Source organism: Mchenga conophoros, linkage group LG12 (genome assembly GCF_057382185.1).
Source record: "Mchenga conophoros isolate Kocher_MC1m ecotype Shallow Benthic linkage group LG12, M_conophoros_male_GT1.1, whole genome shotgun sequence".
Lineage (NCBI taxonomy): Eukaryota > Metazoa > Chordata > Actinopteri > Cichliformes > Cichlidae > Mchenga > Mchenga conophoros.
In genome coordinates, this window is record NC_140537.1 from 23112166 (window position 1) to 23137974 (window position 25809).

The window sequence follows — 25809 nt, forward strand, 5'->3', positions numbered from 1 at the left end:
CTTGATTGAAGTAAATTGATGTAGATCTAAAAGGAAAAAAAAACATACCATCATGTTAAAAAAAAGGGGTTTTTTTTAGAGTGGTGCTGAAAATTTATTATGCCCTTGATGCTTCTATAGCAAGGGTAGTTCGCAGGCAGGTGCTGCTAATCAGATGTACTTGATTAACTGATGATCAGCAAGCCTGAGCACCTCTGCAGTTTTTGGCAGTTTGCTGGTCTGTAGCATTCAGGCGTGTGTTAACACAATCTTCCCAGGAATGGACATCCCCATCAGTTCACCCCAAGGTCAAACCAGACAATACTCAGAAAAAAACGTTTATTGAAAAAAAAAAAAGTAAAGTGTTAAAATTCATGACATTACAATTAGAGGAAAAAACTGAACAAGTGACTTGCTTAGAAGGGCTGCCAGGAGAGAGTTTTTTCCCTCGACAAAGAACACTGCAGCACAGCTTAGGTTTCTAAAGCTGCATCTAAATAAACCAAAAAACCTCTTGAACGCTGTCCTTTGGTAGATGAAACCAAAGTGGAAATGTCTAACCATAATGCACAGCATCACATCAGGCAAAAACCAAGCACAACATATCAACGCAAACACCTCACACCAGCTTTCAAGCATGGTGGTGGAGTCATGATATGGGCTTGTTCTGACACCACTGAACCGGTGCACATTGCTAAGTGGCGCTGTTTGTAAGCTGAATATATATATTTAAAATACAATTTTTAAATATAAAAAAAATCTCTCCCCTGATGGTCACATCTCACTGCTATGAGCCATTTTGTCGTTGTAAATTTGCATGTTAGCTAAATATCTAGTTTCCCGTAACATTTAGATTTAACATTTAGACTTAACATTTAGATTTAAATATAATACTAAGATTAAACTTTTAACATTTAGTTTTAAATATAATACTTAGATTTAACATTTAAAATTGTATTTTAGATATAAAAAGTTACAAATATTTTAGTAAATGTTGTAAAAAATGACTCGAAAAAACATGTTTTTGTAAGCTTTTGAGATAAACGTGGAAAAATGTTGCTGTTAATTGCAGCATGTTTCAGTTTACAAAAGGTGCCCCATACCTTGCAGCTGAACATAAACTCCTCTGTATACCAAGTATTATACAACCAAATGTGAGGTCATCTATCCAACACTTAAAGCTTGGCCCAAATTGTCTCAAACAGCAAATATACAAAAGTCTGGCTGAAAAAGAAAAGAATTAATGTGTTGGTGGCAGTGGCCAGACCTATGGCTGGACTTTTAAAAAGCTGTGCATAAATAAATAGCTGTAAGTACTTTTAGCAGCATCATAAAAGGAAATGAAAATGTTTGTCTGTTAGCTTAACACATAAATAGCTGCCTTAAAAGTCCTTCAAAGGATTACATTTAAATGCTGAATACATTTGAGAACATGTACTTTTTTACTTTTACTTGAGTAAAAAAGTTTAATCATGAATTCCATTTGTAAACAATTATCATACTCTGAGTGGAAAAAAAAATCTTACACCACCTTTGATAAAATACATTAATTCATTCTTCTTTACCTATACATTTTAGCTATTTATAGTATAGTTTGCATTTTAATGTTCAGGTAACAATTGAATTTGTTTAATCATGTTACTAGCTAAGCTAATTAGCAAAGCTAGCTAACAGTGAGCTAGCTATTTCAGCTGTTTCTTCTGGGGTTTTTTTCCACCACTAATTCTATATATTGCTTTTGTGTGCTAGATTTTCTACTGCTACTAGACTACTTTTAGTTAACCTCTCAGCTCAGACCTGTTCAGTCGAGGAATCTAGTAAGACTTTGAGTCCTGAATCATACATATAACCTTTAAGTAGCGTTTGCCTGCTGGAAGATGTGTCATCTGTGCACTCCATTTTCACACCAACTACACTCCCTCATGTCTCGCTGCTAGATACAAAACAGATAATGCAGTAGTCTAAATAAAAACATTTCATTAACATGTCAGTAGTCTGAGGGTCATGCGAGGATGTAACTCACATTGATTCTATATTTGTTTCAGGCTTTGTTGCCATGGTGATAGCGGCATGTGTTGTGAACTTCCATCGGGCTGTTGGGCTGCTGGTCATCTCCTTGGTAACCATTTTTTTCCTGGTCTGGGATTGGATGATGGAACGATATGGTGAGCAAGTGTGGGAGGCTCTTGCTCCTATCAGAGACCTTCTCAGCAGGAACTGGTGTGGGATCAGATGGTGAGAAATGAGGCAAATCATATTTCAGCCTTTCTGCTCCCATGTGCACCTTCTATGACAAAGGAACTGGGCACCTAGGGGTTGGCCAGGTGGGCTGAGAGAACGGATCTTTTCACCATAATGACACAGGAAGAAAAAATGTGAGGGACTGTAAAGATAGCATACCAAAAATCCCTCATTGATGTGAATGATGTGCGAGACAGTTCAGCATGTGGAGGGTTTCTTAGTTTTCTAAAAATCACGGCATCCTCAGACGGATAAAGTTTCTGATTAGTGAGACTGACATGAGTGTTGCATTAAACACAATAAAATGATTTGCTGAAATGCACCCCACCTGGATAATTTTAATTTTCTTTATCTTGTAGATGGTAAGCGATGATTTAAATATATATATATACTGCTTTATTATTCATAACATCAATGCTTGACCTACAGTACAGCCTTTGGCTTATGTCTACAAACCATATTACATTCTTTTAAAATCCTGTTCTGTCTAGCAGCTTTTGCGATCAGAATTATGATCTGAATGCACTGTCATGTTAAAAACATAAATTCTCTGCACACTCCTCTAGTTCAGGGTTTATCTCTTTGTGTCTTCATTTCTATTTGTGTCATTTCAGATATATGTGGTATACTGTATGACAATGACTAAGGCAGGACAAGCAGAAAAAAGGGGGCGGGTGAAATAAAGAAATGTACAACGTATTGCCAACTGCCACTCCCGTAAGAAAAACAAACATACTGTCACGGTGAGTTGTGTGGCTGTCAGTGACTGGACCCACGTGCAGGACTCGGAGACAAAACATTAACTTAAACGACGGCTTTATTTGCTGGAGAGTCACCTTTGGACGATACATAAACAACAACTTAAACTAACTAGACAGGAGATGCTGAAGGAAGACGACCATGGATACACACACAACAAACGTGGAGGACGCAACAACTGGCAGGGAAAAACACAGGGCTTAAATACATACTGAGGTGATTAGGGAATGTGAAACAGGAGGAGAGCACAGCTGGGACTCATTAGACATGACAAGACAAGGGGAGGCAAAACTCAACACATTGACATAGTACACAGACTTTCAAAGTAAAACAGGAAACTGAACAGACGTGGACTAAACTAGGGGATACAGTGACAGAAATCAAACCCAAGAGAATCAAAACACATCATGAAAACAAAGATAACTAATACAAACAGAAGTTTTTCTGTTTGTATTAGTCCACAGACTCAGGACCGTGACAGTACCCCCCCTCAAAGGGCTGGCGCCCGACAGCCCCAAACAAAAAAGGCACAAAGCACCAGGCCAGGGTGGGCGGAGGGGGCCCAGGACGGAGGGACAGAGACCAAACAAAAAACAAGGAGCACAAGAGACCAGAACAAACCAAAAACAGGTCAACACAAAACAAGACTATCCACGAGTCCATAGCAAAGTCCGGGAGTCGACAACACAAGAGCCGAAACAGTTCAGGGGGCCGACCATGCACACGGCAACGGCGGCGACGGGCAAACAGTTCTGGAGGCCGGCCGTGCACGCGGCAACGGCGGCGACGGGCAAACAGTTCTGGAGGCCGACCACTCGGAAGGCAGTGGTGGCCACTGAGCAGGTCCGGAGGGCGGCCGCGATGCCAGTGGTGGCGACGAACTCCTTCCGGAGGCCGTCCCCGAAGGCCATGATGCCAACTTAGCGGCCTGGAAAACAGCTGGCAGAGGCGAGGCGGAACAGGTCGAGCTGGCACCGACGGCGGCGTGGCAACCGCAGGACCAGACGAGGCAGGACCAGACGAGGCAGGACCAGACGAAGGCGGAGCTGAAGCTGGACCAGACGAAGGCGGAGCTGAAGCTGGACCAGACGAAGATGAAGACGCGGAGGCCGGACCAGACGAAGATGATGAGGACGCGGAGGCCGGACCAGGCGAAGATGATGAGGATGCGGAGGCCAGACCAGGCGAAGATGACGGCAGCGGGACGGCTGCGGAACCTGACGGCAGCGGGACGGCTGCGGAACCTGACGGCAGCGGGACGGCTGCAGGAGGTGATCTGGAGATGTGCTGGCTGGGTCCTCCAGGACCACCAGCAGATGTGAGGATGTGCTGGTTGGGTCCTCCAGGACCCTCAGCTAACGAGGCGTGGGGCTGGACGGGCTCCTCGCGCCCTCCAGCAGACGTGGCATGAGGCCGGACGGGCTCCTCGGGCCCTCCAGCAGACGTGGCATGAGGCCGGACGGGCTCCTCGCGCCCTCCAGCAGACGTGGCATGAGGCCGGACGGGCTCCTCGCGCCCTCCAGCAGACGTGGCATGAGGCCGGACGGGCTCCTCGCGCCCTCCAGCAGACGTGGCATGAGGCCGGACGGGCTCCTCGCGCCCTCCAGCAGACGTGGCATGAGGCCGGACGGGCTCCTCGGGCCCTCCAGCAGACGTGGCATGAGGCCGGACGGGCTCCTCGGGCCCTCCAGCAGACGTGGCATGAGGCTGGACGGGCTCCACGGGCCCTCCAGCAGCTGACACTTGAGGCTGGCTGGGTTCTCCTAAACCCCCAGCAGACGAGGCAGGTCGCTGGTTGGGTTCACCTGAACCCCCAGCTAACATGACGTGAGACTGGACGGTTGACTGAAACAGAAGTTGTAGTGGTGGTCGCGATGATGGTCGTGCTGGGTGTAGTGATGGTTGTTGAACATGCAACAGAGCGGGTAACCGACTCTCAGCAACTCCTCTCCGGGGAACAGGGACGGGTACTGGGCCTGGTCGAACCTCAGCCACCGCCACCTGAAGAACAGATACAGGGCCAGGGAAGAGCTGTGTTCTGGCTGCCGTACCCCTGGGGGCCGGTGTGGGTGCAGCAGCTAGCTGGACCGCCGCTGCTCCCACCCGAGGAGCTGAAACGGGTGCAGGAGTCAGCGGGGTCTCAGTTGCCCCCACCCAGGGAACCAGAACAGGCACAGGCCACGACCGGGCGCCCACCATCCCCACCCGTGGAGCAGATACAGGTGCAGGGATGAACGGAGCAATAGTCTGCCTGGGAACTGGAACCGGACGCGGAGAGCAGAGCAGAGGAGCTGTAACAGTCACTGGGAAAACCAGGTTTATGGTACCAGACATGGTTCTAGAAAACCGAGACTTACGGCAGGCTGACCTTGGTAAAACCGCTATTCTTAAGTTGTCCAGGTTGACGTTAGCAGTCTTAGAAAAAACGAGTTCAGGGGCAGTCACAGGTGCTGGAGGAATTATACAAGCGGTATCTGAAGAAACTGGGTGTGAAGCAACATAAAACACAGTCTTACAAAACGCAGCCTGGGAAGTTGCACACACAGTGTCCAGGGCTACTGGCTGAAAAGCACGGCGCACAGAGTCATACAAACATGATCGTGGATCCGAAACTTTAACTTGAGCAACCACTTCTGCAGTGTTCAAACCAAGTATTTTTGCCAGCTTGGTAACAGCAGATGACACCTGGTTGGTCTTAACCTGGACAGTCACAGGACGTATAGTCTGGAAGAGTTCACAATGAGCAACACAAACAGTCTTTGAATAAGCAGACTCTAGGCTTCTGAAATTTAACTCGGGGGAGGTTATGGAAACATGAGGTTTATCATAGGAAGCCTCAGAATGAACTGGCTGGTGAGCCGCGTAAACCATGGGTGAAGCAACACCAACAACAGCCTCATGAGGTATAGCCTGCACAGCATAGATGGAATGTGGCTGGGAAATTGAACTGTCCCTGTTTAGTTTAGCAGTAAGAGAAATAGTCTTTTGAGCTGCATCTTTAATGTCCCGAGTGAGATCATGATTGTCCAAGTCAGAAAATTTCATAACAGATTCACATATATAATCTACATCTGGAAACTCACTATTAACTGATCCAAAAACAGATGGCTCGGAATCAACATAACCTGCCTGAGAATGGTAAATGGACTAGTTCTTATATAGCGCTTTTCCACTCTTCTGAGCACTCAAAGCGCTTTACACAACTTGTGCATTCACCCATTCACACCCATTCGCACAAGCACAACTGACATTCACACTCCGATGAATGCATCGGAGAGCAATTTCGGGTTAGTATCTTGCCCAAGGATATTTGGCATGCAGACTAGGGGGAAGCCGGGAATCGAACCACCAACCTTCCGATCAGTAGATGACCTGCTCTACCACCTGAGCTACAGCCACCCAAGAGAAGCGAAAACAGAAACCCCAGTCTTTTCAGAATGAAACCCAGAAACACCACTCTCAGTTACAGGACAAAAAACCTCTTTTGACTCTGAAATAAGGTCATCTGATTCCTGAATATTCTCAAACTTTGAAGAAACAAAAGAGGGAAGATTAGAATGCTCAGAGTCCCGAAAGACAACCTCAGAGTCAGCCACCTTGGGATCATCAGTTTCTGTCTTTGCAGGCCCTGAGTTAACAGTCAAAAAGTTAACCGACTCCGAATTCGCCGGCTCAGAGCTGGAAATTCCCAGCGTGGAAGAAGCCGGGTGACAACTGTTCTGTTCACTCACCACGTCCAGCAGTTCAGAACTGGACTCGGGTTGCGGTGAGGGACGGCGACGACGAGAACGCCGCTTTCTCTTAGAAACCGGAGCGACAGAAAAAACGGAGAGTGTCGGAGCAACAGTGACTGGTCCCTCATCCTCTGACCACATTCCTGCCAGGCATGAGGCAGGTGAGGAGTGGTCGGAACCAGACGTGAGGGAGGAAGGAGTCCGATGCTGCGACTTCAGCTGCTGCAGAGGGGCTTTAGAATGCTCCGCCTGCTGCGGCGGCATGAGAAGGCTTGCTAGCTGTGACTGAGGCAGTGTGGATGAGGAGATGAGGGTGAATTGGGCCAGCTCCCGGGCTTTGACTGCCTCCTTAGCCTGGGTCAGCGAACGGCTGAACTCCGAGGCAATAGACAGCTTGCGCAGTTGAGGATTTCTGTCAAATATGGTTTGTATTGCATTCAGCCCGACTGAGAACGTCTGCAAATCTGAGGCGTGGCTAATGCGAGTCATCAATCCGAGGATGCGAGCAAGGTCCACCTCTCTCTCGACGTGAGCTGAGTCCGCTGGGTCCATGTTATGGTTGCGTCCTTCTGTCACGGTGAGTTGTGTGGCTGTCAGTGACTGGACCCACGTGCAGGACTCGGAGACAAAACATTAACTTAAACGACGGCTTTATTTGCTGGAGAGTCACCTTTGGACGATACATAAACAACAACTTAAACTAACTAGACAGGGGATGCTGAAGGAAGACGACCATGGATACACACACAACAAACGTGGAGGACGCAACAACTGGCAGGGAAAAACACAGGGCTTAAATACATACTGAGGTGATTAGGGAATGTGAAACAGGAGGAGAGCACAGCTGGGACTCATCAGACATGACAAGACAAGGGGAGGCAAAACTCAACACATTGACATAGTACACAGACTTTCAAAGTAAAACAGGAAACTGAACAGACGTGGGGATACAGTGACAGAAATCAAACCCAAGAGAATCAAAACACATCATGAAAACAAAGATAACTAATACAAACAGAAAAACACTGAGTCCACATACTCAGGACCGTGACACATACAACACCAGGTTTGTGAGTGTGAGGGAGAGAAAGAGAGTGTGTTTTTGTCACGAAATGTACTTGATAATGAAGGTGAGAAGCTTCAATAATGCCCCCCAGGAGCCAGAGGCAGACAGAGATGGATCCAGGAAAAACCGGGCCATCTGCAGCCCCAAGAACGCTGAAGACCTGGGGCCAAACTTGTCAGCTATATCTGAGCACCCATCTCAGCAAGAGTAGGAGGGAGACCCGATGGTGCACCAATGGCCAATGGCTGGGAGTCCCAGGGGTGATGGGTAGCCAATGCCGCTAGAGGCCGGCCAACCCGGTGCAAGTCAAGATCAGGGTACCCCCACCACCACCCACCAACCCACCCCCGCTTTTCTTTATTAAACCTTGTAACACTGACCTATGAATCTTTCAAGGACCTAAAAAAAAAAAAAACCCACTTAACTTCAACATAGATTGTAAGCTGCATCTAAACTGTATGCTTTCTTACTAGCAGCTTGTCACAAGAACACATCATTTGTTCTCAATGTAAATACAGTATGTGCGGAAGAGTTTAGAAGAGAGATACAACTGTGAGTGTCTACAGCCATCTGTAAAATATGGGTTTGGGCCACATTTCAGCTGGTGGTGTTGGGGATCCTGTCAAAATAACATTATGAAGTCAGAAAAGTATGATCAGATTCTGATCAACCAATCAACACCATCTGGAAAGTATCTGATTGGCAACAGCTTCATTTTTCAGCATGATAATGATGACAAACACACTGCTGATGCAGTAAAAGCATACCTGGATAGAAAAACACACAGTGGAACATAATCAGCTAAGGATTAGCATCCCTAGAGCCTGGACATTAACATTATTGAAGCAGTGTGGGATCATCTTGACAGAGAACAGAACAAAAGGCAGCGTGTCTGTGAAGGTTCTCAGTCATCGTAGTCAAAGGAGCTTGCAAAGAAAAGCGTCTGGACTTCTTTAAGTTGCTTGAAGACGTTTCACCTCTCATCCGAGAAGCTTCTTCAGTTCTAAGGTCAAATGGCAGAGAGTCCCAGATATAAACCTAGTGGGAGTGACCCCCCACAGAGGGACAAAAGGACCCCCTGATGATCCTCTAATCGCCTGAGCCAAGGTGGGAAACTGGGCGTGGGTCCCAATCAGCCAGAGTTTCGGGTGTGTTCATTGTGAAACCTGGCCCCACCTTATCATGCGAATTCATCTGACCTCAGGAATTCGCATGATAAGGTGGGGCCAGGTTTCACAATGAACTCACCCGAAACTCTGGCTGATTGGGACCCACGCCCGGTTTCCCACCTTGGCTCAGGCGTCATCAGGGGGTCCTTTTGTCCCTCTGTGGGGGGTCACTCCCACTAGGTTTATATCTGGGACTCTCCACCATTTGACCTAAGAACTGAAGAAGCTTCTCGGATGAGAGGTGAAACGTCTTCAAGCAACTTAAAGAAGTCCAGACGCTTTTCTTTGCAAGCTCCTTTGACAACAAAAGGCAGCCAACATCCAAAGATTAGCTTTGAACGTCCTTCGGGAAGCCTGGAGAACTATTCCTTAAGAGTACTTAAAAGAAATGACAAGAAGGCCTGCCAAAGAGTTCAGGTGGAAGAATACAGGTGGTCAGACCAGATATTGACTGTTAACTCTGGTTTTGCCTTATGTACAGTATTTTTATTTATGTTTGCACATTCTAGTAAATCACTGCACCCATTTTCAGATTTCCTAGAAAAACGTAAAGAAATGAGAGTTGGTTCAAGATTTTGCACAATAGTGTATTTGTTCTGTTTCTAAGCTGACACAAATTTAGGTATATAACAGTATTATACACATAACGTGGAATACACACTGCATACTATAGTGTTTGTACAGAGTCTGTGTGTTCTTCTCTCTGAATTCCTCCACTTCCCCTCTTTCTTTCTCTTTCAGGATAATATATATGTCAGTGCTCGTAGCCGTGGTGTGCTGGCTTGCTCTGGACACGGCCCAGCGGGGGACTAGACAGCTGGTATCTTTCTTCGGCTTGCTGCTGTTCGTCTTCTTAACACTCCTGTTCTCCAAACACCCCTTCAGGGTAAAAGACGGACATACATGCTTACAAATGCATAAATGCACAAATTCACACACGTATTTTTGCACATAGACAAATGTATTTTTCATGTGTGTTGCAGTGGTCTTGGCAAACGCTGGTTTTTGGGACTGGGCTGCAGTTTATCTTTGGCCTTCTCATTCTCAGGACCACTTTTGGTTTAGGTGCACTGCGGTGGCTTGGAAACAAAGCAGAGGTGTACACACAAATATATTTAAACACACACACATCCTTTTTTTAGTGGCTTGTATGGTTGCTTTTGGTAAATTTGCAGATGTAGCAATCACTGCTTTTCTAAAACAAATGTTCCTCCTGCATATATTTGACATTTAATCTTAAGATGATGGAAACACTACATTTAAAATGTAAAAAAAAATCATCTGTTACAATTTTCTTTTTTCTGTTGCTGAAAACTGAACATCTCTATGCAGGCGTTTATGTCCTTCACAGATACCGGATCAAAGTTTGTGTTTGGTGAAAGTTACACGGACCACTTCCTTGCCTTTAAGGTATGACGATCCAGTGAAACCGCACATGTGACTAAATGTGTTTAAAGGACAATCTAGTTTTTAATATCAAGGTATAAACATAACTAGAAGCATTACAAATATTTTGCTGATTGTGGACTCTCTGCAGGTGATGCCAATACTTGTATTTTTAAGCTCTGTCATCTCCATGCTCTACTACATTGGCTTCATGGCCTGGTTCATTTGTAAGGTGAGAATGGAGGAGAGCACAGACACAAAAAGACATGCTGTATAAGGAGTCAGATGAATTGTTTCAAAGCATTATTTTAGAAATAAGACTGTTGACTGTTATAGTAACAGACAGCACGGAATGAGAATGTATATTAATAATAATAATGATAATGATAGTGTTATATTTATCACATTATTATTATTATTATTATTGTTATTATTATTATTATTATTATTATTATTATTACAGTTTTCCCCTGTTTTACATTCCATCACTGATTTTTCCCCAGATTGGATTCATAATGCAGGTTACCATGGGAACATCTCCAGCAGAATCAATGGCTGCAGCTGGAAATATATTCCTTGGACTTGTAAGCAACTGTAACCATTTACAATAGTACACTAATATCAACTGTATTGATCAACTAATCTCAGTCGACTCCATTGTCTGTCCTCATCGTCATCTCTCTCATCAGGCCAACTCACCTCTCCTGATTCGTCCATATATCAGTGAGCTAACTCTCTCAGAGATCCATGCTGTGATGACAGGAGGTTTTGCCAGCATCTCTGGTACCATTTTGGGAGCCTACATCTCCTTTGGGGTGAGGAAGAGGATGTGCTGAAAGGATGGGATGTGGATTTGAAGAAGTGTTGAGATTGTCAGAGTTAGGCATATTTGGAAAGTGTTTAGGCACCCAAACTTGTCCTGTGTGCGCTTGATTAAAATTTTATTCTCGTGAATAAACTAACAAAAACAAATAAAAATACAAATAAAGGGAATAAGGGCAGACACAAGGCAAATTCATGTCAAGTCTGAATAATTAAATGGGAATTGGGAAAGTGCTAAACTACAAGCAATGAAAAGTATACACAGGGAACGCAGCAGGAAAATACAAGAGTGATTGACAAGATTTAACAAAAAATTGGCTATAAGAAGTTCAAAGACAACCTCACATGTGATAACTGGACAGCAGTTTAACAAGAAGTTTAACGAACTGGAAAGTAATACGTGAGTATTTTCAGAAATAAAACAGAAAACTTAAATCAAGACACAATTTCTATCTTCTCAACCTTTTCTATTGACCTGGGCAGCTTAAATTTTGCAATGCAGTGGGCAGAGTTTACCCCAACATCAAAAAAACCATCCAAAGTTATGCTCTCTATCTCGACCAGGTCTCTCTCTCAAAAGAGATTCATCTTCATGGCTGAATAAAGGTCACATTTGTTGTAATTATTAATGCTCAATTTCAAAGAGCAGGATGCAAAAAATAGAGTAATTTCTCATTTCATTTAAGGCTTGTGACTGAATTTGACAATTTGATAAAAAGAAAATGAAAAATTAATCTCTGCCATTTGTTGCCTTTCCTTTGAGGTTGATGCAACGCACTTGTTGACAGCAACAGTAATGTCTGCTCCAGCTTCCCTGGCCATTGCTAAGATGTTCTGGCCTGAAACTATAGTTTCAAGGTCCAATCGACCAGTCAAAATGGACAAGGGGTGGGTAGGAGTGATCACAGTAAACACACAGATAACTACACCATACAACATCTATTGTCTACTTGATTCAAATGGTTACAATGGTTTTCTACAGTTCAATCTTTAAATTCACTCTGTTTAAATTATTTCGCTGTTGCTTCATCCTGTCACTTCTTTCTGACTTCTTCGTCAGTGAAAGCAAGAATTTGTTGGAGGCGGCATCCCTTGGTGCATCTCGTGCAATCGCACTAGTGGCCAGCGTTTTAGCCAACATCATTGCCTTCATGGCCCTGCTGTCCTTTTTTGATGCTGTCCTCTCCTGGCTGGGAGGGATGTTCGACTGTCCACAGCTCAGCTTCTCAGTGAATATACACAAACACATACACCAACCCTCCAAAATAAACTTTATATAAATATAATAAAACACAGCTTGATGTGACTATTTTTCTATTGTTTCTGCTTCTTTGTGTCCCTTGTTTAGCTCATCTGCTCCTACGTGTTCATGCCTCTCTCCTTCATGATGGGTGTTTCCTTTGAGGACAGTTTCATTGTTGCTGAACTGATGGGCATTAAGACATTCCTTAGTGAGTTTGTGGCCTTTCAGAAGCTGTCAGAGTTGATAAACCGGAGGAAGGCAGGGGGGCCAGAATATGTGAACAATGTGAAGCAATACATTTCTGTAAGTTTTATTCATGTTCTCACTATTTCTCTTCTAATTTTTAGTTCTTTCCCTATCTGGTTTGCTCAGTATGATTAGTCACTGTTCACAAAACAGTGAATCAGTCATCTGTCATCACGATGCCACACAAAGTCAGCAGAACTTCACAGATATCAGTCTATCCAGTTAGGAAGGATAAACAACTGTGGATTCCATTAAAAAAACATTTAAAAAAAACAGGAAGTGAGAGCTATAACTAAACAGGGAAATAAAAAACATACAAGAAAAACTGTTTTGTCCTTGTCCTCGAGGACAAAGACAACATCGCATTGAGACAAAAAATAATGCTCCATGTCTCCCAGTCACGGCCCGTGCGCCATCAGTGCAGATGCCAACATATCTGTCCCACACGAGTCCATGAATGTGTCCAGCTTTGAAATATATCTACTGCAGTTGTCCTTCTGTTTACAGAACAGTATCAGACCATTCATCACTTTCCATATGACTGTCTCCAGCTATGCTAGTCACTTGGCCAGTATCCACAGATACACGTTGTTGTTGAACAATCACCTGTGCAGTCACTGGCAAATGCAGATATGAGCTGATTGGTGGTATTCGATGCGTTTCGATGCTGCACTGAATGCTTGGAGACAACTTCGACAGTCAGGTGTCAGTCAATTGGGCAAGTGACGCCTGTGAATTTTCCCAGCGCAATTTTTTTGCTGAACACCAGAGGGTGGTATATACACATTTATTTACATCAAACTGTATTAGTGCAAATGTAGGCTTTTGGAATTCATGACACCCCCCCGCATACCTACAACTTCATGCGTTTTCTTTACTAGATTTATTTGCTCTGTTCCAGGTCCATTCTGAAGCCATTGCAACATACGCTTTGTGTGGATTTTCCAGCATTGCTTCACTGGGGATGTCCATTGGAGCGCTGTGTGAGTGACACCTGTTACGAAAGCTGAGGAGAAAAAAAAAATAGAAAAACATTCAACTTCATGATGTTGGAAAAATTCTGAACTATATTGTAGCACACTATTTTTTGATAGTATCTCCACCACATGAACAGACTGGGGGGTGGGATGGAGGGGGTGTCCTTGATGTTTTTGGTTGGCACAACAAGGAACCCATCTGTCACATTTAAGGCAAGTTACAGTGTGTGGGCTGAATGGGCTTGTAGCTGCCAAATTCCCCTAACTCTCAAATAGACAGAAAATTATCAAAAGTTTAAACAAACGCATTTATAACTATTATTATATAAAGTAATGGGACAAGTCTAATTTGTGTGCTTGTTTTCAGTCAAAGAACAGACCGTGACTATGAAAAAATGATTACTTTAAATTAAGAAAAAACTCCACATTCATTATTTTGATGAAGTGTAGCGAAGAAGTTACAAAGATGAACAATCATGCATTTCAACGGTCCTGACATTTACAATGACAAGGCCAAACCTGATAAATGCACTTTTAAAAACATCTTCACAATTTCTTCTCCAGACACAGCTCAGGGATCCTTCAAGTATTAAAGGACTGAAAATAAGCAAAAAGTCTTGATTATAGAAGGGTAAGAAGAAAAAAACTGTCAATTTTAACTTTTCATGTCATTCTGCTGTTGTGCTCAAATGTAACAGGACAGTCTAATATAATAGTAACTTGTCCTTGGTCTACAAAGGACAAGTCTGAGGTTTGGAAGCCATGGGCATCACCAGAGAATAGATTTTCTGATGCTTTGCTGGTCCTGTGTTCAGCTGTTTGTTTGTGGGTCTTCCAGTCTGTAGTTTGATCAGGTGACTGTCTCGGTGCTTGTAGCACTCCTGAAGCTCCTGGTTTGCTTTCACAGTATGTCTGGACTACTTGAACAGTCAATTTTATTATATTCATCTGAATCTGACCGCTGAGTTTAGCTCTATACGTGGGGCGATCGTGGCTCAAGAGTTGGGAGTTTGCCTTGCAATCGGAAGGTTGCCGGTTCGAGCCCCGGCTCGGACAGTCTCAGTCATTGTGTCCTTGGGCAAGACACTTCACCCGTTGCCTACTGGTGGTGGTCAGAGGGCCCGGTGGCGCCAGTATCCAGCAGCCTCGCCTCTGTCAGTGCGCCCCAGGGTGGCTGTGGCTACAATGTAGCTTGCCATCACCAGTGTGTGAATGACCGAATGTGTAAAGCGCTTTGGGGTCCTTAGGGACTAGTAAAGCGCTATACAAATACAGGCCATTTACCAGGCCATTTTTATATGTGTCAGAATTGCTTCCTTCTCCTATCAAATCCTCAATAAGCACAGGTGAAACTCAGCTGCATCAATCTGCTACCGTTTGTTTCTCAATAACCTCCCACCGCCATCCTTCAGGTAAAAGTTGCCCACCACCTGTAAGGTTGGCTGAGTGATGTTGAGGGGTTTTTCTTTACAATAGGATCGTGTGATTCACCACTGTTGTCTTACCTGAATGTCCTTATCTTTTTATGTTGCACAGCTCACCTGTGTGATCCTTTTCCCAGAATGTTCCCACTATCTGTTTTATGGAAATAGCTGTTTTGTTGCCTATTTCACCCCCACTGAGAGCTCCTTCCCTCACACCTGTCCATGAAACAGCTTTTTAGGGAATAGTCCAATTACATTTGCACCTTGTATAAAACTGCCTTTAATTCCTCTAATCATTTTAACCCGCTGAACTACAGCTGAAGGTCTGAATTTCCATTTCACACTGATTGCTGGTTCAAACATACTGTAGAAGCACAGAGCCAAAGTTATAAACAAAATGTCCCTATGAAATTTAAACACCTAACTGTACGGCATAATTGTTCTTTCCCCAGCTGCCATGGCTCCAGACAGACGATCTGATTTCTCCAGCTGTGGCCTCAGAGCTCTGATTGCAGGCAGCATCTCTTGCTTCATGACAGCTTGTATCGCAGGTAACATCTGTTCTTCAGCCAGGCTTGATGTTCTCGGTAATAAAGTATTATGTTTGATATATTTCCTCATCAAGTACAAATATCTTTATTGGATCAAACAACTACTTCTACAGAAAGTGTGCATTAAATTTTCAGCAACTGTATATTAACCTTGTATACTGACATTGTTCTTAGTTCAAAAACATTTATTTTAGCTTTTACAACTGCAGAGTTTTAAGCACATTTTTAAATTTACTATTTAAAAATCAGTTCAAATCCAGCTTTTTAGTAAGTACCTGAGAGTTTGAGGGTTAAATAATACAATTAAGCATTATACTAACACTATATTTACTTACTTGGCATGTAATAATTTATCTTTATCTGTAAAATATTCCTTAATTAAGATTTAGTCATTATTCATTGTTAACTATTCAGGAATCAGTCACCTTAGTGTCAAATGTTTCTTTATATCCTACATGAAAATAGGCTATACAGGGAGTGCAGAATTATTAGGCAAATGAGTATTTTGTCCACATCATCCTCTTCATGCATGTTGTCTTACTCCAAGCTGTATAGGCTCAAAAGCCTACTACCAATTAAGCATATTAGGTGATGTGCATCTCTGTAATGAGAAGGGGTGTGGTCTAATGACATCAACACCCTATATCAGGTGTGCATAATTATTAGCAACTTCCTTTCCTTTGGCAAAATGGGTCAAAAGAAGGACTTGACAGGCTCAGAAAAGTCAAAAATAGTGAGATATCTTGCAGAGGGATGCAGCAGTCTCAAAATTGCAAAGCTTCTGAAGCGTGATCATCGAACAATCAAGCGTTTCATTCAAAATAGTCAACAGGGTCGCAAGAAGCGTGTGGAAAAACCAAGGCGCAAAATAACTGCCCATGAACCGAGAAAAGTCAAGCGTGCAGCTGCCAAGATGCCACTTGCCACCAGTTTGGCCATATTTCAGAGCTGCAACATCACTGGAGTGCCCAAAAGCACAAGGTGTGCAATACTCAGAGACATGGCCAAGGTAAGAAAGGCTGAAAGACGACCACCACTGAACAAGACACACAAGCTGAAACGTCAAGACTGGGCCAAGAAATATCTCAAGACTGATTTTTCTAAGGTTTTATGGACTGATGAAATGAGAGTGAGTCTTGATGGGTCAGATGGATGGGCCCGTGGCTGGATTGGTAAAGGGCAGAGAGCTCCAGTCCGACTCAGACGCCAGCAAGGTGGAGGTGGAGTACTGGTTTGGGCTGGTATCATCAAAGATGAGCTTGTGGGGCCTTTTCGGGTTGAGGATGGAGTCAAGCTCAACTCCCAGTCCTACTGCCAGTTTCTGGAAGACACCTTCTTCAAGCAGTGGTACAGGAAGAAGTCTGCATCCTTCAAGAAAAACATGATTTTCATGCAGGACAATGCTCCATCACACGCGTCCAAGTACTCCACAGCGTGGCTGGCAAGAAAGGGTATAAAAGAAAAAAAACTAATGACATGGCCTCCTTGTTCACCTGATCTGAACCCCATTGAGAACCTGTGGTCCATCATCAAATGTGAGATTTACAAGGAGGGAAAACAGTACACCTCTCTGAACAGTGTCTGGGAGGCTGTGGTTGCTGCTGCACGCAATGTTGATGGTGAACAGATCAAAACACTGACAGAATCCATGGATGGCAGGCTTTTGAGTGTCCTTGCAAAGAAAGGTGGCTATATTGGTCACTGATTTGTTTTTGTTTTGTTTTTGAATGTCAGAAATGTATATTTGTGAATGTGGAGATGTTATATTGGTTTCACTGGTAAAAATAAATAATTGAAATGGGTATATATTTGTTTTTTGTTAAGTTGCCTAATAATTCTGCACAGTAATAGTCACCTGCACACACAGATATCCGCCTAAAATAGCTAAAACTAAAAACAAACTAAAAACTACTTCCAAAAACATTCAGCTTTGATATTAATGAGTTTTTTGGGTTCATTGAGAACATGGTTGTTGTTCAATAATAAAATTATTCCTCAAAAATACAACTTCCCTAATAATTCTGCACTCCCTGTAGTTCAATGGGTGAAATATGTCATTACATACTACATAATACTGACAATTCATTCATTCATTTTCATTCATTCATTCATTTATTTGTTCATTTCCAGGCACAACAAATACCTATATTGAACATAAAATGCACAAAACAAAAAACAAAAATTGCCTGAAAAAGGAGTGGGACGAAGAAAACTTATTAAATCCCACCCCTATACTCACTCATCAACAAAAAAACAAAAAAACAAAACAAAACAATATACTTCCCGCAGCTACGCCCATTATTGCATACAGTCCCATCAACAGCCCCGGGCGCATACAAGCATCTAAACTGCAGCTCGCAAGCAACAATTAGAGCCTTCATAACTGAATACAGAATATATAAATTATAAATTACATTACCACAGGTAACAGGCAGTAATAACTACAAGTAACAAACACACACATACACACATACATATACATACATATATATCTACACACACATGTACATATATGTACATACATACGCACAGTCTTTTTTTTTTTTCTTTTTTTTTTTTTTGAATCCATACCAGCAATGGTAAGAGAACAGACATTACAGAGCACACTAAAAAACCATCATTGAGTATACTGTGACCAGACCAACTGTTTGTAGAGAAATTTAAATCTATGAATATTTTTGCATTGTTTCAGTTGTAAACTCAGACTGTTCCAGATTTTCACACCACATACAGACACACAAAAACCTTTACGGGTTGTTCGAGTTCTGGGTAATTTGAATTCTCCAAAGCCTCTCACATTATAAACCTTTTCTCGAATTTCAAATCTAGTTTGTAAATTTGCCGGTAAAAGTTTAGTAAAAGCTTTATACAAAATTATGGATGTATTGTAATTAACCAGATCCTGGAATTTAAGTAACTTTGCCTGAAGAAAGAATTTGTGAGTATGATCTAGATAACCAGCCTTGTGAATTATACGCAGTGCTCGTTTCTGTACTGTGACTAATGGATTAGTTGTATTTTTATATGTGTTTCCCCACACTTCCACACAATATGTAAGATATGGAAGAACCAGGGTACAGTACAGAGTACGAAGTGCATCTTTATCAAGGAATTGTTTCACTTTGTTCAAAACTGCGAGGCTTCTGGAAATTTTGGTTTTTATGTGTCTGACGTGGGGTTTCCATGAAATTTTGTTATCAATTACGACTCCCAAAAATTTGTTTTCACTCACATTATCAGTTGGTACACCTTCAATGATAATTGGTAATTCTATATTATATTTAAAATTACCAAAAAACATTGCTTTAGTTTTATTTATATTTAATGATAATTTATTTATGTCCATCCATTTTTTTATTAATTTTAGCTCCCTGTTTACAGTCATTACAAGATGAGTATAATCATCGCTACTGAAAAATATGTTGGTGTCATCTGCGAACAGTATGAGTTTAAGTACTTGAGAAACATCAAAAATATCATTTATGTATACATTGAAAAGTTTTGGTCCCAACACTGACCCTTGGGGAACACCACATGTAATACCAAGTTTCTCTGAATGGTAATGCCCTATGCTAACATATTGTTCCCGACCCGTTAGATAACTTTTTAACCAGTTACCAGCTTTCCCTCGAATACCATATCTTTCCAATTTATCCAATAAAATTGAGTGATTAATTGTGTCGAAGGCCTTTTTGAGATCAACAAAAATACCAACTGCATATTTATTTTTGTCCAGTGCATCAGTAATTTCTTCTACTGCCTCAATTATCGCCATTGAAGTGGTTCTTTGTGTTCTGAAACCATACTGACCAACATTTATTATTTGATGTTTTTCAAGGAATTTTTGTAATCTTGAATTAAAAAGTTTTTCTAGAATTTTTGAGAATTGAGGCAGTAGAGAAATAGGCCTATAATTGGTAAAACTATGTTTGTCATTACTTTTATATAGTGGTATTACTTTCGCAATTTTCATTTTTTTTGGAAAACAACCGGACTGAAATGATAAATTACAGATATATGTTAAGGGACTAGCAATATTCAGAATAACCTGTTTAACTACAGACATATTTATGTCGTGATAATCCATTGAAGACTTAATTTTACATTCTAATGTGATATTTATTACTTCTTGCTCATTTGTAGCTGAGAGGAACAGTGAAAAGGGATTTGATTTTATATTGCTGATATTTTCATTTTTATGACACGGGATGTCCGCTGCTAGTTCAGGGCCAACATTTATGAAGAATTTATTGAACCCATCGACAATATTACTCATGTTGTGATTTTCACCATTTGCATCAGTAAAATATTCAGGATATGATGTTCCAGAAGCTCCTTGTTTAATTAAGTTGTTTAACACATCCCAAGTTCCTTTTATATTGTTTTTATTTTCATATAATCTTCTTCTATAATAAAGTTGTTTGCTCGTTCTTATAATATCAGTCAATTTATTTCTATATGCTTTATATCTTTGTTCCACTTCTTTTGTTTTTACTTTGATAAACTGTTTATACAGATTGTTTTTCTTTTTGCAAGCATTAATAATTCCTTTTGTGAGCCAAGGACTTTTTATCTTTTTTTTCTTTGTCATGTGTTCGTTTACAGGACAATGTTTATTGTACCACATAGTAAAAATATCTAGGAAATTGTCATAAGCCTTGTCCACATCTGACTCTTCATACACCGAACTCCAATCTTGTTGTGCTAAATCGAAATTGAAGGCATGAATTGCTTCTTCATTTATTGTTCGCTTTGCTATCATGATCTTGGTATCTATTTTTTTAAAATCACAGTCACACAAAGTAAAAACTGGTAAGTGGTCAGTTATATCACAGACAAGCAGGCCACTATTAATTTGGAAATCCATGACATTAGTAAAAATATTGTCAATAATAGTGGCGCTATGTGATGTTATTCTGCTTGGCTTTGTTATTGTTGGATATAGTGATAAGCTGTACATCGTGTCAGTAAAATCATCAATGGCTTTTAACCTTGTTGGGTTTAGCAAATCAATATTAAAGTCACCACAGATAAATAGTAATTTTTGGTTCACCGAAGCAAACGTTTTTTCTATCCATTCATTAAAAGTGTCAATACTTGAACTGGGTGTCCGATATATGCAACTTATTATAACATTTCTCTTTTTTTCATTCATGATCTCAATAGTCAAACATTCCAAAATTCCATCAATAGCCATAGACATAGTTGTTACAACATTATATTTTATAGAGTTATGAACATATATAGCAACCCCGCCGCCCGCCTTATTTAATCTATTCATGTATTTTAAATCATATCCATTCAAACAAAAATCTATTCCTTTATCGACATTGAACCAAGTTTCAGTGATGGCTATAATACTAAAGGGGCGAGAAAATTGTTGCAAATAGTCCTTAATGAAATCAAAATTAGAGTACATACTTCTGCTGTTAAAGTGAATTAATGAGAGCTTCCCGTCTAGGTTAATTTCTTTTTCATATTGTTCCTGAGTGAAATAATTACAATTTTTAACAAAAGTAGAGAAAGTTACTTCCAGAATCTATTTCTGGATCTATTATATTATGCTCCTTATATTCACAATCTAGATCAATTACTTTCTGTTGAAGAATTAATTTCAACATGTCCATGTCATTTCCTGGTGTAATTAGAGATGTTGGTGTATTTATCATTTGATTGTCATTAGAGTTATATATTACCTCGATACATTAGTGTCAGTTGTACTTGTCCAGATCCTCCATGTTCCTCACTATCAGTACTTTTGCCTCTTCTGGTGTCCTGTTTAGCTTAATGAAAATCTTACAGTTTGTTACCCATGTATGTTGTATTTTACCATTCTTCTTCAGTTGCCTTGCCTTCCTCGCGATGTCTGCGTTTTTTCGTGTCAGATGCTCATTAATGAAAACATCCGTGCCTTTCAGTTTGCGTCCTTGTTTCAGCACTGCGACCTTGTTCTTCCGATTGACAAATCTCATAACGACGGCCGGCGGTCTGTCACAATACACAACAAGAAACATTTATTGATAGTACACTAAAATATACACTTTGCAAAAATGTACATTTTAAAGTACTTTTGATCAATCTTCAACATTTCTGCGTACAATTTAATAAGTACTTTCAATTTATCTTCATCTGCATCTTTATGTGCATTTTTATACAGTGATCTGGCATAACAGAATTATTTTTAAAATGTAACATTTTGAGCTACATTGAATTGATTCCTAAATCTTTAAATCTTCCAAATGTATCTGTTTGGCATATTTTATAAAAGCAAATAATAAACCTACATACATAACATTTAAAACCACAACTCGGATTTTTGTTTTGTTTTAGGTATGTTGTACATCCCTGATTCTGAGTGCCCACATTTGCTGAGTGTAGAGTTCAACAACACCAGCATGACCAACAGCTCACAGATGCACGCCTGCTGCACAGAGCTGTATAACAGGTGTGTGTGTGTGTTTATTACTGTTTATTACTGTTGCCCAGTTAAAACGATATTACAACTCACTCATCTGACCAAGTGGACATTTTCTCGTGCATGTGTGTGTGTTTCATTTGCAGTGTGACAGTGTATGAGCCATGGAACGTGACAACAGGGGACGGATTCAGTCAGAGCAGTCTGCTGGGCTGCTGCACGCTCACGCCGTCTGAACTTTTCAACTGCAGCCTTATGCTGTAAATCACACACTCCAGTGCTACAGAGATGTGCTGTTTACAGGTTAAATCCTTTTTAGGGTGTTTTCCTTTTTTTAAGTTAAGTTTTCTTTCACAAAAAAAACTTAAAAATGAAACATGCCAAAAACGTCCTTTTACCCACACTTTTTGCATTGTTTTATAATGATAGTTTAAAATATAGTGGCTTTTTTGTCATATATCCTTTTCTTACTTCTATTACTATATAGTTTGAAAATAATACATTTGCACTTTAATATTTCTTTTTTTTTTTTTTTACTTTTATTTTGTTTCTACGTTGTAGCAATCATTATGTAAACAATCATTTCAAACTGCTCTGATGTGATTGATATTTTCTATGTCTGTACATGTGTTTCTAAAGCTTGTCAGTTTCTAAATAGTGCAAAAATCTCATGGTACAAAAAACTATATCAGAGTCATTTCCAGCACAAAAATGAGAAAAACTTGCAAAACCTGCTTAATTACAAGCTTGACAGAGAGGATCTAACCTATAACAACTTGATCCTGCCTTGCCTGGAGTGGTGAACTTTTCAGTAATGGCACACTGATTAGCCACTAGATGTCACTGGTGTCTTTTGGTTCCTGTTTAGCAACCTAAACGCTGGATATATCAGGTCATTATGTAGGCACACTGGTTTGACTGGCAGATTGTCCAAGAATCTGGCTCATTACAGCTTTACTGAATTGCTAAAGCACTAAATCCCACTCTGAGAGGCACATAGTCATATTTATTTTTTGTAATGCTCTCTTAATAATACCTATTTTCACAGTGAGAGACTTCCAATGCCTTCCAATTAAACACAAGTAAAACAACCATCTCAGTACTTACACTCAGTTCCTCAAAACTGTTAAAACCAATACAATACAATACATATATGCACCCATTTTCAGCAGATTCTCTATGGCTTCTATAACCAGGACATTGAGACCAGGAGACTCTTCTGTTCTCCCAACAACAACAGGTTCTCATTATTGACAAAGTCCTTTAAAAACACATTTCTTGAACACATAAACATAGATGCAAAATTTGAAGGAATCAGCGGGAATTGGCATGTTCCCAAGCAACACTTTGTCCTATTTGAGCAGGAAACACGTCAAAGCCTGGTGTCTGGTCTCAAGGTGCACAAAGACTTGTAACTTTGGCTAACCAGGAATGTTTAAAGTTACTGGATTTTCATTAATTAACTCTGGATCTTTTTTGCTGTAATGTATTTTTTCACTCCGTGCGTTCAAGATTGCCTCTGGCATTTGCATACTGTAAACATGTTCGCCTATATCTTTGTAATAAAGTGCTTTTTATTCATTCATTCACAGTTAGCTGGAAAATCTGTACGTCAAATCTGTTTTTGATCTAGCTGGTAGTCATATCCCAGTAGAGTTTTTACCCTCTCTGTCTGTATGATCAGAAAACAACGTTGGATTTTTTTAGCAAAGATAAAAAATGTTGAGTTAAATATGATCTTGCCAGAAGTCGCATTCGAAGTGAGTGTAATCTGAAAATGTGATTCTGAACTTTACGGTTTTGAGAAAAACGATGGGGGATTTCAGGAAATGTGAAACAGAACAAAGAGGAAGGTATCATGGCTGTACATTTACAACATCTGCATATGTGAGATGAGCATGCAATCATGGAGATCACAAATGACAGTCTCTTCATTAATTCCAGCACAAGCAAAAGGTCAGATGGCTCCCTTCTCGGTGGGCAGGAGGTGTGTTCACATGTGCGAATTTCACACACCCACAAAGAGGGAACATTGAACTCAGCCATGAGACACTGACACATAGGGCATGTTTAGGCTCCATCTTAACATTTGCACCTCTAAAAAAAAAGAAAACATGCATCGTTCATTTTGTCTTCATTTTCAGGGAAATCGGTGTGTTTAAAACAACGAGCCGTTTAGTTTAGACGACTTTTCTGCATCTGTAATATATAACAAAAGGAGACAATTTACATTTTTCCTTGTTAACTAATTATAGGAATAATCTCACCAATTTAATAACATTTTTCTTTGGCACACCATGACCAGCTATGTTTAGCTGAGTTTACTGTCACTGGTCAAAGAAATGCATGTTAAAAAAATATTCTGGTTTTATCCAGGTACTGAAAAACAGCTTTGTGGCTAATACTGGCATATTAAAAAAATATTATGGCACATTATTATTTTTTTTATGAGCTAGTTTAAAGATATTCAAAAAGAAGCGAAATTAGTAAATATCTGTGGCTGCTCTAAAAGATGCACACACACACCCACACACACACAAACAAACAAACCATCAAATGGAGAGAATAAACTCACCCTACAAGTTTCTTCTCCTTGAATCCTCTGAGATTTAAATCATTTTCATTTTCAAAACACGTTAATCAAACTTATCGTACAATAAAGTAAGAAAGATCTGATCTAAAAATGAGGCTGTGTATATTTACTGTATATAGCAGACATTCAGCAGCCCTCTTTGTACAGCCAAGTTCTCCCTCTAACTTAATCAGTTCTTAAAAATTGTTTTGTAACACTATGCATGGTTTGCTGGAAGGCTGTGTGGAAATTATATCATATATATCCAATTGTACATATATATATATTTAACAACCTAACTATGGGTTTTTAATCTGACTTAGTTACCGAACTTACTTTGTGTTTGAGAGCTTTATCATCAAATCTGTAACAAATTTCACTCTTTAACTTGTATGTTTAGTTGATTTGAGTGTGAGGTTTTTCTCAATGTATTTTTTTTATTATTTCTTTTATAAAATGTAATAATTAAAACAGAATCAGAGATATATTCTACTCTTAAATCAGGATTGGCATCAAAGCATATCAACTGAACAGGAAACCAACTTTGACCAGGGGGGCAAATTTAGCTTATTATTTCATTAAGAAACATTTTTTAAAAAGTGAAAATTTATTTGCAGTCACACAAAATGTGCAGAGGCACAAAAGGTAAATGTACATTTAAACCAGTGCCATAAAAGTTAATCCCACATAATCATACACTGGGCCACCTTTACAGACGTGCACAAAATTCAAACATGCACAACTTGCTTTAAATCACATTATGAACAAGTATCCACACACGTGTGGTGTGCTCACAGAGAAACAAAGAGCCATAGTTATGAAAGCTATAAAAGTGCAAACGTATGTGTCGTTGACTGCATAGCGTGCAAAGCAGGAGAGACATTTTCTCTAGGTGCCGATTTGGATTGATGATCTCACCACACACTGAGATGGTTGGGGTCGCTAACTGTAAGTTCAGAACATCCTCAACACGTTTCCATTTATTTAACAATTTTCATGTGAGACCGTGCATGAATTGATGAATGACCTCCTCTGAGTTTAAAAGAAACTTGAGTACTAACAAGAGTCTCACTTTCAAAGGCCCACAGGCTCCAAAGTCCTCCTCAAACATGCTCCAGAACTGCTGCACATTCACGAAGCTACTATTAACTGAATTGTAAACTTGAGCTGTTAATTGTTAAAAATCTTAGATTTTACTTTGGGTTAGGGTTCTTTTAGCACCATG

At 40.6% G+C, this 25809-nt stretch overlaps 1 protein-coding gene across 2 annotated transcripts in view; it reads left to right on the top strand.

Annotated features, from left to right (window-relative positions):
* The window catches only part of LOC146562653 (solute carrier family 28 member 3-like), a 41535-nt gene extending 17938 nt beyond the window's left edge, over nt 1-23597 (top strand). The window contains exons 4-17 of one of the 2 annotated variants that reach the window (XM_085294606.1): nt 2025-2214; nt 9690-9834; nt 9932-10045; nt 10281-10358; nt 10486-10566; nt 10838-10918; nt 11024-11149; nt 11920-12044; nt 12217-12385; nt 12505-12702; nt 13547-13628; nt 15499-15597; nt 21928-22042; nt 22159-23597. In XM_085294606.1, coding sequence (XP_085150732.1) covers nt 2025-2214; nt 9690-9834; nt 9932-10045; nt 10281-10358; nt 10486-10566; nt 10838-10918; nt 11024-11149; nt 11920-12044; nt 12217-12385; nt 12505-12702; nt 13547-13628; nt 15499-15597; nt 21928-22042; nt 22159-22276 — 1721 coding nt within the window. In that variant the 3' untranslated portion in view covers nt 22277-23597. The remainder of the gene's footprint in view (nt 1-2024; nt 2215-9689; nt 9835-9931; nt 10046-10280; nt 10359-10485; nt 10567-10837; nt 10919-11023; nt 11150-11919; nt 12045-12216; nt 12386-12504; nt 12703-13546; nt 13629-15498; nt 15598-21927; nt 22043-22158) is intronic. The other variant, XM_085294607.1, reaches the window with a different exon arrangement.
* The last annotated feature ends 2212 nt before the right edge of the window (nt 23598-25809 follow it).